Raw genomic sequence first — 16,873 nt, 5'->3', positions numbered from 1 at the left:
CTGGTGTTTTTCTGTAGATAGATAGATTCAAGCAAGCTGAGCTGCAAGTGCAGAAAGCCCCATGATGGGGGAGAGGCAGGGAGTAGTGAGGAGGAAGGATCATGAGCTGTGGCTTCAAGTGGGGCTAGAGTTGTAAGGCAGCAAGTGGCCCCTTTGTGTTACTCTCTTCCCCAACACCTCATTCCACTGGAACTGTTCCCAGCCTGCATGTTTTCCTCTCCGCTTCTCCAGCACCAACACCACCAATCCTGTCCCTGTCCAGAGTCCCTCTAGTTCATCTGGTCCCCACAAGCTGCCTGTGGCTTCTGTACTGACAAGAGTCCTAGAGCTAGGTCCCCCTTGGGTACAGGATTCCAGGCCAAGGACCTGTAGCTGCCAATGTGTAGTCATCCAAGGGACATTGTTCTCAGTGCAGGCTTATCATCTACCTTTCCCACTGGGCAGATGAGGCAGCCGAGGTTGTTGGAGTGGATGACCCTCACTACCCTGTAGGCTCTTGTTCCCATACTACCTCAGGATATTGCTTTCTCTTGTCTGTCCACATAACTGCTCAGAGGTGCTGTGTCCCCCACTACAAGCATACATGTGTGAGGCCCTGTGTGGACAGAGACACTTGACAGTGACAGACAGAATATGGTTCAACTGCAATCTGGTGGAGAAGATACACTGCCCAGCTTGCTGCATGATCATGCCTCCAGAATAGTCTGAAATTTCCATTCTAAGCCAAGCAGAGGGTGGACCCAGCCTTAGCCATAACCTTGTGTGCCTGCCACATGGAAGAAGACGGAGACACACCTGGGGCCTGCCTACCTCTGCCCAGCCTTTTCCTTTTCCAGTAGCGTAAACATGCAGAGGGTCAGCAACTGCCACTCGGCACTGAGGGGAAACTCAGTTGGCAGTAAGCAGCCAGGGTAGGGACAGTGGACAGTAGGATCAGAGTCCTTGCCAGGTTTTATGGCCAGAGCAAGTTCTTGTACCTTTTTTCATTAGTTTGGGGTTGTGGTTGTGGTGGTGGTGGTGGTTGTGGTTTGGTTTGGTTTGGTTTGGTTTGGTTTGGTTTGGTTTGGTTTGGTTTGGTTTCTCTATGCAGCCCTGGCTGTCCTGGCATTCACTGTAGCCCAGGCTGGCCTCAAACTCAGAGATCCGCCTGCCTCTGCCTCCCGAGTGCTGGGATTAAAGGTGTGCGCCAGCACTGCCCAGCTGCTAGTTTGGGGTTTTGTTTGTTTGTTTGATTTCCCCCCCCCCCCCCAGGCAAGGTCTCATTCTGTAGTCAAAGCTGCCCTCAAATTCTAGATTCTCCTGTCCCAGCTTCTCCAGTGCAGGAATTTCAGGTGTGCGCCACTACAGCTGGTTCTTTGTACCTTTTAGAGGCCTGGTTTGTGTACACTGTGAGGGTGTTTGTAAGGTCCCTGATAGTCCTGACTTCCCCCTCCTCTTCTTTATGGGCTCCTGAGGCCTCAACTGTTAGCAGCTGCATTGTGTGTATGTAGACTTTACCTTGGTTCATCTGGCCCCTGAGTGCCTGCTCACAGCTCCAATCCATTCCTTTCATGGCTCTAAGACATGTCAGGGGGTCTGGAGCAGAGAGCAGGGCCAAGATCCAGCCTCACTTTCTGCCTGGATGCCTGCTGAGGAACGCACAGAGAGCCTCTGGTCCTGAGGGCACTGTAACCCCTGCAGATAGAAGCATCCTCTGTCTCCCAGAAGACAGGGCACTAAAGGAAATCTCATTGCCAGCATGGGATGCCTCCCTAAGAGTTAGTGGTCAGGGAGGCACCGAGAACCCCAGGATTTTACCATGATGCTTCCTTGCCCACATGACTCAATAAGATCCTGCTGCTGAACCTCAGCTGAGCAGAAAACTCTCCCTGCTGGCTAGCCTGTGTAGTACTAGAAGGTGCTTTACAGGCTGCCGTGGGAGAAAGATGTCAATAGTTTTACCCAGGATTCAACCCTGCATATTACAATACCATCCTGCCTGGCAAGATGCGTCCATTGCTACAATAGTGGCATGACAGTTACAGCTCAAACCAGCTTCTTTCTGATTGAATATGGTTAGGTATGAGCCTCCTCCACAGGAGGAGTTTCATGCTAGGTACTGACTGAGGAGAGCAGGAGCAAGATCAAAAAGGGCAGTGGTGGAGTGGGATCCAGCTTGCCTAGCATGTGCAAGGTCCTCGGTCCATCCCCAGCATCTTAGAAGGGGCAAATCAGCCTTGCTTTAGTGTCATAGGCCCAGGACCAAACTTGGCAAGGAAAATCCTTTAGTTTCCCTTGTGGTCCTCCCACCAGACACTTGGTGTTAATGAATGCAGGGACCCGGCAGAGAATCAGGTGGGAAGGGAGAGGGAGTACAGGTCAGGAACCTTCTAGGCCTTCCTTAGGCAAGTCACTGAAGAACCTGCAGGAGGAGGATGAGCTTTCCCAGGGAGGGCATAAATGAGTGTCAGAACGGCTCCATCACTACCCCAGGGAAGAAGGAAAGGAAACACCCATCACTGCTGCTACCCAGGTGCCTGATGAAAAGAGACACGGCTGTGTCTGTGTCACAGGGTGCCTACAGGGACCTAGGCATGCTTGCATCTGAAAGGAAGGGGCGCACTGATTCTAGTACGTGAGAGGGAGCCATGCCCGTGGTTCTCATGCATTCTTCTGATCAGTCACCCACCCTCCTCCCGTAGCTTCCTTCTGCTAAACAGACTTCTTATTGAAACAACTCTTGGGTTAGAAACGGACACTGACCAGTTCACTTCAGTCCCTGTGGCTTCAGCCATCTTCCGACAGGCAGACAGCTCCATCGCTCAGGTTCCCTGCAGGTCAGAGTAGCTCTAGGCCCTTCGCATGTGCCCACCTCTGAGTTTACCTTGAACCTCTTGCTGCCTCCGAGCTCTTTTACAGTCCCTTGAGGGTCACTTGCCCAGGTTCACAGCTTCTGGATGCTTGAGACAGGATCGGCATCCAGGTCAGGGTTTGAGTCAGATTTGGGCTCTGAGCTGTAGCCAGTTTGCACCACACTCCTGTGTGACTCACCTCTTGGCATGTCCTCCACTGTAAGGTTCCCAACCAGGAAACCATGGCCTTACCGTCTTACCTTTTTTTTTTTTTTTTTTTTTTTTTTTTTTTACTGAAAACAGATTTCTTTTGTTTCATTTTGTTTTGAGACAGGGCCTCATTATGTAGCTCAGGCTGCCCTGGAACTCACTAACTCACTGTGTAGACCAGGCTGGCCTCAGACTCAAAGAGATCCCCCTGCCTCTGTCTCCCAAGTGCTGAGATTAGTGGTATGTGCCACCGCCGCCGCCCAGATTTTGGTTTTAATACGTTATTTTAATTATAGTTTCTCCTCCCCATTCCCCACCCTTTCTTTCTTTAGAAAACAAACAAGCATCTAAAAAATAATAATAAGCTACAATAAAAACAAACCAGAACAGGACAAAACAAACAAACCAGCAGAATAAAGGAGCCAAAGAAAAACCCCAGGGAGCAGAAACAGGATGAGGAGCCATAGTATATGTGGGAAGCTCTTGTTGAGGACAGGTGGGGCCGACAGAGCGAGAGAGACAACCTCCAAAAATGCCATTGAGTCAGTTCATTTTGTGTTGACCATCTGCTGCTGGGCGTGAGGTCTGCTCTGAAGAGTGGATTGTACACCCACTGAGACTCCAGTAGAGAAAACCTTTTTTTCATTTGTGAGCAGTTAATCAGTTGGAAATAGCTTCTGGGTTAGGGATGGGTTTCTTACCCTATTTTTAATCATTTTTATTATATTAGTTTGTTGTTGTTGTTAAGACAGGGTCTCTCATTCTATAGCCTAGGCTGACCTCAAACTGGCAGTCCTCCCACTTCAGCTTTCCAAGGGCTGGGGTCACAGATGCATACCACATGCCCTACATGACCTTCACTTAGGAGCCATAGTGTGAGAGTCTCTGAACCACCAGGAGTTTGAAGCAAGAGGACATGTAAGTTTTATCAGTGTCCAAGGAGACAGTGCCCAAAACAAACTAAGGCCATCGTAGTCTGTTTTTGTTTTGTTTTAAGGGCTCATGGATGTGTTTGTACAAGTGGAGGTCACCAGATGTATTATAAGAGTCAGTTTTTTCTATCCTGTGAGCCCCAGCTCAGGTCATCAGACTTAGCAGATAGTGCCTTTTACCCATAAGCCACTCTACTAGCCACTGTCAGCCCACACTTCAGTGGCCACAAAGATGTCTTTCCATGTGCAGAGGAATCTGGGTTGACCAGGTGTCATTCTAGATGGAGTCTGGACCATTTTTGCCTCCCTGTCAGAATGAGCCAAACTCAGCTCAGTTCTGCAGCTGGTCAGTTCAGATCCTTGTTCCACAGATTTTCTGTCTGTTTCCTTGTTTCCTATCCTCAGAACAGTGCAGATTGTAGAGATGACTGAGCTGGTGTGGCATGGATGACATGCTTCCTGTCACAGCACATTAGAACCCTCAGTGGACACAGTAGGCAGCAGTAAAAACAGGGCATGTGGTCGTGGTCCCTTTGATGAGCTGCATAAGAATCACCCACTGTCTGCATCAGCCCCTCCAACAGCACCATGTGCAAAGCTCCTCATGTCTGCAGGGAAGGACAGAGCCCTGGTCTTGTGGCAGACCCCTCCTTCCATGGTCTGTCAGTGTGGGTGGGTGATAGCACCCTCCCGTCTGGCCAGGAAGCAAACAGTCTTTCTGCGTCGGGGTGCCTGTCTCCAGGGGCAACCGATGAGCAAAGAATGGTGTTCTTTATGGTAGAATCTGTGGATGGTTCATCTTGGGGGGCAGAAGGGGGGCAGGAAGCCCAGGCATACAGTACTGCCCTTCAGTAGGGGCCTGGGACATAGAAGTGGCCTGGACCCCAGTCCAGGTGTGCGGCCCTGGATGCAGGCTCTGGGCATAAGGGTGGGACAGAGCTGTCAGAAAGTCCTGGGCTGCCCTCCCAGAGGTTCGCCAGAGTGCACCTGGGGTGGCCACCAGCCACACATCTACCTGCCGTTTCATAGCTATTTAATACCCCCAAACTCAGCCCTGAAAGCTTGTGGTTTCCTCTCTCAGAAATCAATGACCGGGAACAGAAGTTACATGCTCTTAAGGAGGTGCTGAAGAAATTCCCAAAGGAAAACCATGAAGTCTTCAAATATGTCATCTCCCACCTGAACAAGTAGGTTCCATGCTGCTGGGTGGTCTTCCTCCTGTAGTACACAGGCAGCTTGAGTTAGTTACCTGAGGGAGAAGGCCAGCAGGGCCTACCCTCTGCTGCAGTGGCCAGTGGCATAGCCAGGGCCCTTGGTATCCTTAGTTTCCATTCTGGCTTAGGCGCCAAGCCCAGGGAAGTGGGGGGGAGCTTCTGGCAAGTGCTGGTGCCTTTAGAAACTTCACAGAAGCAAAAATTTCAAGAGCTTCTCAAAGCTGCTCCTGTCCATGTCTCTGGACTGGTGTGAGGCAGAACACATACCAGGAGGGGCCTTGGGACAGAACAGCCTGTCATATGAACGAAGCATTCAACCCATGCCCAGGTGTGTCCACTCATGGTGGGCCTGTTGGCAGACCGGTAGTTTTTGAAACCATGCGCTAGCTCCTGCCCATCCCAAACATCATTACCACTTTGGTTGATGGTCAGTGCACTGCACCTTCCAGGGGCATGTAGGGCCTCCATGTGTCCTCAACCTCTGAACCCTGCAGCTCCTTAGAGCTAGTGGCAGGATCAGGCCAAGAGCTAGGAGGCAGGGAAGCCCTGTGCAGATCTGACCTGGCTTTACTGTCACCTACAGAGTCAGCCACAACAACAAGGTGAATCTTATGACCAGTGAAAACCTGTCCATCTGCTTCTGGCCCACCCTGATGCGGCCCGACTTCAGCAGCATGGACGCACTCACAGCCACACGCTCCTACCAAACCATCATCGAGCTCTTCATCCAGCAGTGCCCCTTCTTCTTCTACAACCGGCCCATCAGCGAGCCTCCAGGGGCTGCACCTGGCTCCCCCTCAGCTGTGGCTCCCACTGTCCCCTTCCTCACCTCTACACCTTCTACCAGTCAGCCATCGCCTCCCCAGTCACCTCCTCCAACCCCTCAGTCCCCAATGCAGCCACTGCTCTCCTCTCAGCTCCAGGCCGAACACACGCTGTGAGCCACCACAGTCCAGGAGGCAGGAGAACCAGTCATCTTGACAGGGTGGCATTTGGCCTTGAACAAAATCAGGTCCCCTGGGGTGGAGGTCGCAGCCAAGCGCCTTTTTAAGACTTCAGTGGTGTCACTAGCCAGTGTCCACCATGGCTAGGCAGTCGAGCACCCTGCAGCCTGCTCTTCACCTGGCATTGGCTGTGGCAAGCTGTGGGGCCCTTGCCCTTGGCCTGGCCGCTCTGAGGACTGAACTGACCAGACAGCGGCCCAGCACCCTCACTGCTCCCTGGACCCCTTGCCCAACCTGTCTGCCTGCACCAGCGTCAGGGCCCCAGCGTCGGGACATCGCCCCAGCCTCTGCCAGGGGCAGAGGTTATACCCCAGCAGGGCTGGCCCCTCTAAAGAGGACACTTCCCAGTTGGTCCTCTCTCATTTTCCATACCTACACACGCCTGCAAGGGGGTCCTTGGGAACATGTGGACTCTGGCTCTGCTACCCCACAGTCCACGCTGGGGCACTGGCATGGCCATCAGCACAGCAAGCTTTGTGCCTAGACCTAGTGTGTGGCTTCCCTCCAACCCCTTCCCAGGCTTCTGATCCATTCCGTGCAGCAAAGGAACACTGGAAGAAAGATGGAGCGCTCCACAGAGACAGAAAGGCAGAAAGCATGGGAAGAAAACAGACCTCAAGTTTCCACTTCCACCTGCCAGGTGGCCACTGGGTAAAAAGTCCCCTTGTCTGTGTGTAACAAGAAAGGAAGGACACTGGGCAGTGACTGCAAACCCCCTGGGCTCCCATAGACCCACCCCCTGAGAAGACAGAGCCTTTGGAGGGATTGTTGGTGAGGTCCCTACCCCTACTGCTAACCAGCACACTATAGAAACACTACATATATAGAAACACTGCAGGTGTGTACACACAGCAGCACCCAGGTTGGCATGTTTGATGTTGAAGTGGGGTCATTTCATCCTATGCTGTAGATGTAACCAGCAAGGAAGGGTATCTGGGACATGGGCAGGTATGGCATCTTGCAGAAATGAGCATCTGGTTATATACAGAGGATCCTGTTCTCAGGCAGAGGCACCATGCCTGGCTTGTCACCACCGTATACTGGACCAGCTTTGCCACCTCACCCTACCCCAGCAGCCTCCCCACTCTGCTCCTGATGTGGCAGCCCTAGTCAGCTCCTGCTCTGCCTCCTCCTTTAATCTTAGCACTGGGCCATGAAACCTGAGACTAAGGTACCCCGGGCATAGGAGGGCATGGGTCGCACAGCACTGCCCTGGGTCTCACCGTTGCACTTTAGAAATAGCATGTGGGTGTGTTCCCGGGGTCCCCGGGGGGACTTCCACCCTGCCTTTTCCTCTGTAAGGCAGGAGGCTGATTGGCTCTTGGCCAAGGGTCCTGCCCTAGAGAAGCTGGCTGTCTCCCTGTCTCTAGTACTTGGCAACCTAAGGTGCTTGCAAACACTACGCTGCCCCTGCAAAGTGTAATCTCCAAGACCAAACCAAACCCAAGGTACAAGCGTGTTCTACGTAAATGTTTTCCCTCCTGAAGGTCTGTATTGGGTGCTGTAGGCCTGGGGTCAGCAGGAACATAATGTGTGTTGTGTTGTGTTCACCAAGGTCAAAGACAGTCCCTAGCCCTGACTTCATGCCCTGAGCCCCATGCTATTGAAATAGCTTCCATTCAGTAGCTTCTGTGTTGGGTCTTCAAGGAGATGGAGGCAGAGCCATCCTGCCATGAACAGAATTCTGACCAAGGCCACGTGTCTGTGAGGCTGCTGCATGTGCCTATATGTAATGTCAGCAATGAGGGGCAGACTGAGAGGCAGGCACGTGGCCAGTAGAGCCCTGCCTGGATCCTCACCTTGCAAACACCAGGCTGGAGCACCTCACTCCTTCTTGAGGCACTGAGTGACCTTGGCAAGGCATCCTGGGGACCTATAGAAGAGAGAGCACTCAGGGCTTGGGTGGGTGTGTTGTCATAAGCCTCAAGTGGGTGGCCAGGTCAGCTGCTGCCCTACCTGGAAAGCAGCTCTGGAGGTGACATCAGCCTAGTGCCATCCAACACCACCAGAGCTCCCGGGGCTGGGTTTTGTGCTGCACGGTGGGTGGCAGGCAGTCCTGCTGTGTCTGCCGCTGTGCTCCATTTTCCCCAGGAGAAGCAGGCGGCAGCAGCAACAGACTTCTAGAACCTTCACACTATCTACCACTACGTGGGGTGAGCCCTCCTGTGATCTGTGCCTGCACCCCAAGTGAGGACCCCAAAGGGTACCTTGTACTCTGCCCCCAGACTCTAAGACTTAACAGTGGGCCAGCTGCAATCCTCATTCTCCAAAGTCATCTATAGATGGCAGGTCCAGGAGGGGTGCTTCTCCATTCCACACCCACCACATGTGCATGGGAGGGGCGGGGACTGCGCCAGCTAAGGATGCCACAGAGAGGTCAAGGCTAGAGGCCTAGATTACCTTCCACCCCAGCCATGGAGCCGCCCGAGGAGTGGAGTTAAGTGGAGGAGGCAGGACATAAGTTATTGTTCACATTAAAGAATCAGGTTCCCTGTGTACATTTTAAGCAAAGGAAACGTCTCGGGATTGTATGGGAATAAAACTTGTTTGAAAATTTGGAATAGTGCTGCTGTCGGCTTCTTTTTCTGGTACTTGTATTTTCACATGTTTTATGATCTTTATATGTGTTGGATTAACAAATATTTTGAGTTTCCTGAGAACGAACAGGAACGTTAATGATATTGAAGTGTGTTAGTAGTCTGGCTGTGTGCCCAAACTTCTGTCTTGCAGCAAAAGTGGAAACCTGTCTGTAAAGCGAGTGTAACAATGATTTGCTGTGTCGTGGCAGCTCGAACCAGGACCTCTCTAGTTGGCGTTAGGAATGTCTGCTTCATTTCCAGACCTTTTTTAAAAAAAAAAAAAAAGTCATGAGTTTCTGAGGCTTCTGCCTGTTCAGTGCATGGGCGGCCATCTTGGCAGCCAAGGCATCTCTGACGGAGGTGTTTTTGTTTGGTTTTGTTTTTTAAAATCATGTATTTGCTACAAAGTATTGTACTTGTCTCAATGGGAATGGTGTAAAAAAAAATGAAAGGGCCTTATGTGATATGTACCATAGTTAATAAATCAATCTTGTTAAAATAAAAAAACACAGGCCTGAGAGATATAAAAGGGCTGCAGTCTCCAGCGCAGCCTGGGGTCAGCTAGGGGCAACCTGCCCTCCAGTCACCCTCTGCAGTGGTGTCCCCCAGGACGGAAGTCTGAAGGCCAGCCCCCCACCGGCCTAGGTGAGATGCCAGTCCATGGAGTTAGCCGGTTAAACCATCTACAAGGGCAGGTGTGACCGCCTTCCAAAGGAACCACCACCAAAAACATTTCCACCCACCCCTGTAATCCTAGGACTGGGTGTACTGAGGCAGGAGGATTTCAGGTAAGGTCACCTTGGGCTGTAGAGGGGGCCCTGTTGTTTGTGCCCATGTGTGCACACCATCATGCTGGATCTACCTTACTTGTTACTTGAGACCTCCTCTACCTCCCAGGTGCTACTCAGACCTTTGGTTTGGGGTGGGGGGTGGTTTTTGTTTAAGGCTTGGGGGTTTGGGGTTTTTGTTGTTGTTTGGTTTTTTGAAGTTTTAGGGTTTTGTGTTTTTTGTTTGGTTTTTTGAGACAGGGTTTCTCTATGTTGTTCCTGGCTGTCCTGGAAGTCTATATAGTCCAGGCTAGCCTTGAACTCAGATCCCTCTGCCTCTGCCTCTGAGTGCTGGGATTAAAGATGTGCGCTACCATTGCTCGACTTGGTTTTTCCTATGGCAGGGGCTCAGAAACTTTTCATACAACATGTCTCTTCTCACCTTGTGACCGTAACCGACATGGCACCGCCAGTGGATGGGAGACACCTTCAGGCAGCCTCAGACGGAAGAACCCTATCCATCACCTCTGCCAAGTGTGAGTTACCACAGGTGTGAGCCACCCAATAACCTGAACTTGGCTCCTCTGCAAAAGTAGGAAGCTGTCTTAACCCCAGAAGCATCTCTCCAGCCCTAAGTTTTAGGTTTTTGAGACATATGAAAGATGTTTATATGAATGTTTGTGGGTGAATGTTTGTGGGTAAATGCAGTACCTGTGGAAGCCAGGCGAGAGCATAGGATCTTCCTGGAACTGGAAGAGTTGTTAAGCTGTCTCGGATAGGTGCTGGGAAGAGGATTCTGGTCCTCTGTGTAAGCACTCTGGACCACTAAACCATCTCCATCCCCAAGATATAATATGTAGCCTAGATTTTTGTATTCCATGCAACCCTCCTGCCTCAGCCTCCTGAGTACTGAGTTCTGGAGGCGTGTCTGTGGCTTGTCTGCTCACAGAATGCCCTCACCTTATTCCAGACTGATGAGGTGACTCATAGGGTAAAGGCACTTACCACCAAGCCCTGAGGACCTGCGTTTGAACCTTGGGACCTTCACAGTGGAAGGAGAGAAGTGATTCCCACAAGTGGTTCTTTTTTGCTTTTTAATTTGGTAGAGCCCATGTTGGCCAGGCTCTCAATATATATCTGAAAGTAACCTTGAATTGAACCTCCTGCCTCCACCTTCCCAGGTTCTGGGATTGCAGGTAGGCGACTCACCCACCCCTGGCTGGAAAGCTTCTCTAATGTACCTGATTTAGGATTATTTAGGTAGTCTCCACCCATTTAATCCAGAATCCCAGCGCCCACTTCCCAATGGAAGAAACAAGCTACCAATGACAGTTGCAACTCCAGCTGCGTGTATGCCTGCTGTGACCAAGCAGACCCAGTGGGCCTTCAAGAAGGCCTCCGTGGGGACGTGAAGAGGAAGGGGCCAGGAGAACACAAACACAGTCGGGGTCAGAGAGATGGCTCAGTGGTTACGAGCATATACTATTGCAGAGGACCTGAGTTCAGTTTCCAGCACCTACAGCAGGCTGCTAACTGCTGGTTCTTGCTCTTCTGTCCTCCATCAGCCCCTGTACTCACATGTAACATACACATGAGTTTAAAACAAAACCATAAAAAAAAGTAGCCAAGCCTGATGTTACAGGGCAATCAGCCTAGCTACTCAGGCTGAGGCAAGAGAAATGCCTTTTCCAGGCCTGCTTGGGCACAGAGGAACTCAAGACTTAACAAGACTGTGTCTCCCAATAAAGAGACAACGGTAAAAATGTAGAGCCTCTACCTAGAATCCTCAAGTGAGGGGCTAGGGGTGTAGCTCGGTGGTAGTTTGCCTAGCATGCACAAGACAGAAGGCTTATGAGTTCAATCCTCAGCACAGCAAATAAGTGGCAAAATATTCCATAATGAACAGCAAAATCTTAAGCCAAATATGGAAGCTTATGCCCATAAGCCCCACAATCAAAAGGCTGAGGCAGGAGGACTTTGGGTTTAAGGACAGTTTGAAACCTGATCTCAAAAATAAAAATAAAATCACTAAGAACGTCAGTAACCAGGGATAGAGATTATCAGAGCCCAAGCCAGAAAAAGATTTGAGTGAATCCCAGGCTGGGGTGCTGAGCTGAGAGTTGATTGAATTAAGCACACCGTGGGAGTGTGAGCATTGAAAGGAGAAGTGGGTTTCTGCGCATCTTGGAGGTCCAAGCAACAGATTGTTGAATATCGATCATATGCACCTGTAAGAACCGGTGCAGGAAATGCCAGGATTGGCATCAGTCCGAGCCTGCAGAGAATGCGTTGCCTTGTTCCCTGTGGCCACCAGGGGTCAGCAGAGCATTGTCCTGCCCTGTTGCATGCGGCATACTGAAGTCAAGGTTGGAGACTTTCTGTGAAGAAAGCAGGATCTGAAGAAGCGACCTGGGTCTGGGAGCCTGGGAGGAAGCATGTTCTAAAAACTGGGCCTAGAATCAATGTGTCTCAAGTGGCATTGGAGGAGGAGGGGAATGACTGCCTTCCATCACTCCCCCTTTCTCAGTTGGACAATTCATCCATCCACCACCATCACCCTCTATCCCCCACCTAGTACCTTCATTTATTCTGCCACTTGGTTAACGGGAGGTCAGGGGCCAGGCCACACGGAGCTTTATAGACAAAGGAAATAAATAAGGCTGAGCGCCCGGTGCCAGGCATCTGTAATCTTGGCACTGGAGAAGCTGGGGCAGGAGGGGCCTAAGTTTGAGGCCAGCGTTGGTTACACAAAACTTTGTCTCAAGAAATAGCAACCAAAGGGCTAGTTATTGATCAGCAGGTAAAAGTGCTTGCCAATAAGCCTGACATCCTGAGTTGTCCCTAGGATCCACATGGTAGAAGATGGAATGGACTCCCTCTGACTTCTACACACATACACAATCAATCGAAGCTAGAGAGATGGCTCAGAGGTAAACAGCACTTGCTGTTCTTCCAGAGGACCTGAGGTTCCTGGCACCCATGCTGGGCACTCACTTCCCTACAGGGGATCTGATGCCTTCTTCTGGCCAATGCCACCTTCTGGGCTCCAAGGACATGCAAATGGTTCACAGACATACATTCAGGCAAAACACCCATATGCATAAAATTAAAATTAATAAGTAAAAATTTAAAAATCAATAAATTTGACTGTGGTGTGTTGCATGAATCCTACATGGTCTTATAATAAAAACCTGGAGCCAGATATTGGGGTAAATGCTGAAAGATCAGAGAGACAAAGGATTAGAGACAAAGGATTAAGCCACTAGAGAAACTTCTCACCACTACTGAATCCTCAGGCCAAATGGAAGGCAAGATCCCAGCTCCACAAATCCTCTGACTACAAGCCTCTGAATCCTCAGCCAAAAGGGGCTTATATACCTCACGCCATATATATATATATACCCATCCGTTTCACTTCCTAGTGCTGGGATTAATGGCATGTGTGCTTTCCAAATACTGGTAGCAAAGGTATTTGACTCCCAAGTACTGGGATTAAAGGTGTGTGCCACCACTGCCTGGCTCTGTTTCTCTCCTAGACTGAATCAATCTCATGTAGTCCAGGGTGGCTTTGAACTCACAGAGATCCAGACAGATCTCTGCATCCCAAGTGCTAGGATTAAAGGTGTGTGCCACCACTGTCTGGCCTCTATGTTTAATCTAGTGACTGGTTGTGTCCTCTGGTCCTCAAGCTTTATTTGATACACAATATATCACCACAGTGGTGACACACAACTGTAATCCCATCGCTCAGGAAGCGGAGGCAGGTGGATCTCTGAGTTCAAGGCCAGCCAAGGTGACATAGTGAGCTCCTGTCTCAAAACAGCAACAAATAATAAGTCTAGGGACTGGCATGTGGCTCAGATGCTAGAGCACTGGCCTTGTGTACATGAAGCTCTGGGTTCAAGCTCCAGGACCCAATACAGTGTAGTGGAGCACACCTCTAATCCCAGCAGTGTTTGCCAAGCATGCAAGCCTGAAAACCTGATCCCCAGAACCCATGAACAAAGCCAAATGAAACCTGTAATCCTGGCCACCCTACTGCAGGAAACCAGGCAGAGACCGGGAATCGCCCAGAAGCTCATGGGCTAGCTTGCCTGACATACCACGCATGGCAAAAACAAGCTGCTGCTTGAAGGTGGAAGCTGTCCTCTGACCTTCTGGTGCCCTCTGGCGATCCCAGACGGAACTTCGGCTACACTACCAAACTTCCTCCCAAGCAAAGGCCTTGCAAGTTGACACGGGCTTCCCATGCTTCTCTCTGCCACACCCAGATCCAGTCGCCAGCGAATCCTGCCAGCAATACCTTTGAAATATCACATGAATCTGACAGTGGTGGCGCACGCCCTTAATCCCATCACAGGAGGAATTCTGTGAGTGTGAGACCAGCCTGGTCTACGCATACCGAGTTCCAGGTTTGCCAAGGCTATACATCGGGAGACTCAGACAAAGAAAGAAGGAAGCGGGGAGAGGTCTCATGGCCTTTTAGGCCATCTCCCATCCTGCTCTTTCCCTGGTGGGCCTCAGCCACGCTGAGACCTTGTTGCAGAATTCTGCCAGCGGGAGGCCGGAAACGCAGACGTGGGGAAACTGGACTTACACGCCCCAGCTCCTTCCAGCCCCGGCCTTGCTTGCTCACGTGTCAGTCTAAGCTGGGAAGAGAGAGGGTGCATAGGAAGGATTTCCCCCTACACATTCCCTTCCCACCTTCGCTTTGCCAGCCCTGCCCTCAGCACCTTCCTTTGGAGCCAATGCTAGAACACACAGCTGCTAGCAGCTGCGGCAGACCTCCAGGGTCATAGATCTCGATCTCTCTCTCTCTCTCTCTCTCTCTCTCTCTCTCTCTCTCTCTCTCTCTCTCACACACACACACACACACACACACACACAAACACACACACACACACCACACACACACACACAAACACACACACACACCGAAATGGAGCATGTATCTACAGGTTGGTGACTCTGAGAGTAGAGTTGTGTGTTTGAGGATGCCCGTAGCTTTGGGAGCAAATAAATTCCCAACATGCTTCGTATTCCAGGGCAGCTAAATTCTGCACAACTTTTTGCCCAGTTTCTTTGTATTTTTATGAGACTCCAAAAGTTTTTGATTTGCAAGGTGATGAATATTGCCATATTTGAAATTGAAAGCTGAAAAATATATTTTAAAATAGACAAATCAGGCTGGAAGCCTAGCAAGGTCCAGGCCAGACAGGGCTACAAAGATCCTCTATCAAAAAAAAAAAAAAAAAAGAAGAAGCCAGGTGGTGGTGGTGGCGGTGGTCTTGGCGGCGGCCTTTAATCCCAGCACTCGGGAGGCAGAGCCAAGCGGATCACTGTGAGTTCTAGGCCAGCCTGGGCTACAGAGTAAATTCCAGGACAGGCTCCAAAACTATACAGAGAAACCCTGTCTGAAAAAATAAGTAAAAAATAAATAAATAACAGAAAGAAAGAAAGAGAGAGAGAGGGAGGTAGGGAGGGAGAGAGAGGGAGAGATTTGGCTGTGGCATGCCTACCTCAATGGTAGAGGTTTGCCTGGGATCCTCCAGTGAAAGGCTGGGGTACAGTTCAATGGTAGACTGAGGGTAAGGGTGCTATGGTAGAGGAGGCCCTAACTTCCATCCCCAGCACTACAAAAATAGTTGTGGTGTGTGTGGGGGGGTACCCCATTTACAAGTTAAGATAGACATAAACCTGGGGAGAATGATTTACTTTTTCCCAAGACAAGGAAGAGAACCTAGGACCTCATGCGTGTTGGTCAAGTTCTCTACCACTGAGCTATGCCCACCCCACCCCCAGCAGTGGGAAAAATGTATTTTCAAATACCAAAAATTTCAGTGAGAGCAGTGGCATTGTTTTCCATTTTTCAAATCTTGCTAATGGTCTATTCACAGGAAGAGGAGAAGAAAGCTATAGAGTATGATCTCAGGACCCCCACCCCAAGACCAAGTCCTCAGCACCAAGGAGATTTGCCCCAGAGGGACAGAGGAAAGGCATGAGGAACAAAGACAGGAGATAGAGGATGAGGGAGACAGGGAAGGGAACAGAAGAGAGGGGGCAGGAGTACTTGTCCCAGAAGGGGACAACGGACTGCCTCTGGATGGAGAGGAGGCAGGCGTGGCCCATAGGAACATGGCGGTTTATTAAAGGTACAAGAGGAAACCCTGTGTTAGGATGAGGTGTTTCCTTTTTTGTTTGTTTGTTTGTTTGTTTGTTTGCTTTTGTTTTGTTTTGTTTTTCGAGACAGGGTTTCTCTGTGTAGCTTTGCACCTTTCCTGGAACTCGCTTTGGAGACCTGGCTGGCCTCGAACTCACAGAGATCCACCTGCCTCTGCCTCCTGAGTGCTGGGATTAAAGGAGTGCACCACCACCGCCCGGCAAAGTGGCCAGATAAGGAAACGGATCTTGGTGGCTAGCTTTGGGGATATAATCTGTTTTTAGCAAGGCAGAGGGAGTGGGGAGAAGGGCAAGGCCTGCCGGAGCTTCGTACTCAAGCGGGCTGGTGTCCCTTCACTGTTTCCTGTGATCTATGGAAGCAGCCTGGACAAAACTCCACAGGTGGCCCAGCGAGATGGCTCAGTCAGTGAAAGGGGCATGTACAACGGGCAAGCCTTATGAAGGCTTGAGTGCAAGTCCTTTCGTCCGCGCCTCTGACGTAGGGTCTTAGGTGACAGCAAGGTTATGAATGCCCACAGTCGAGCTGCTAATGGTGGCGTAGCTCAGTTGGTAGAGCGCTTGCCTAGCATGGACCAAGCCCTGGGTTCGATCCCCGGCACTGAAATCCCAGGCATGGTGGTGGCACTCACTTGTCATCTACACCAGAGGAAAGTGGAAACGAGAATCAGAAGTTCAAGGTGATGACCTCAGCTACATAATAAGTTCGAGGCCAGCCTGGATATCTTGGTTAGTGGTGGTGGTGTTGTTTTTTAACTTGACACAAGCCAGGGTCATCTGGGAAGAGGGGACTTCAATTAAGAAAATGCAGCCGGGCGGTGGTGGCAAATGCCTTTAATCCTAGCACTCGGGAGGCAGAGCCAGGCGGATCTCTGTGAGTTCAAGGCCAGCCTCGGCTACCAAGTGAGATCCAGGAAAGGCACAAAGCTACTCAGAGAAACCCTGTCTCGAAAAACAAAAACAAAACAAAACAAAAAGCCTCCATTGGATTGGCCTGTCAGCAAGCCTCTGTGATCATTTTCTTCATTAATGATTGATATGGGAATACACAGTCCACTGTGGGCGGTGTCACCACTAGGCAGATGGTCCTGGGCTTTGTAAGAAAGCATGCTGCACAAGCCAGAGAGAGCAAGCCAGTAAGCAGTGTTTCTCCACGGTC

At 50.6% G+C, this 16,873-nt stretch overlaps 1 protein-coding gene across 1 annotated transcript in view; it reads left to right on the top strand.

The window, feature by feature from the left end:
* Arhgap35 (Rho GTPase activating protein 35) overlaps positions 1-8,755 on the top strand; it is a 109,255-nt gene extending 100,500 nt beyond the window's left edge. The window contains exons 6-7 of the mRNA XM_036180194.1: positions 5,055-5,160; positions 5,771-8,755. Coding sequence (XP_036036087.1) covers positions 5,055-5,160; positions 5,771-6,128 — 464 coding nt within the window. The 3' untranslated portion in view covers positions 6,129-8,755. The remainder of the gene's footprint in view (positions 1-5,054; positions 5,161-5,770) is intronic.
* Positions 8,756-16,873: the final 8,118 nt, after the last annotated feature.

Source organism: Onychomys torridus, chromosome 1 (genome assembly GCF_903995425.1).
Source record: "Onychomys torridus chromosome 1, mOncTor1.1, whole genome shotgun sequence".
Lineage (NCBI taxonomy): Eukaryota > Metazoa > Chordata > Mammalia > Rodentia > Cricetidae > Onychomys > Onychomys torridus.
Note: the sequence above shows the minus strand (reverse complement) of the source record. Positions and strands in the feature narration are given on the sequence as shown.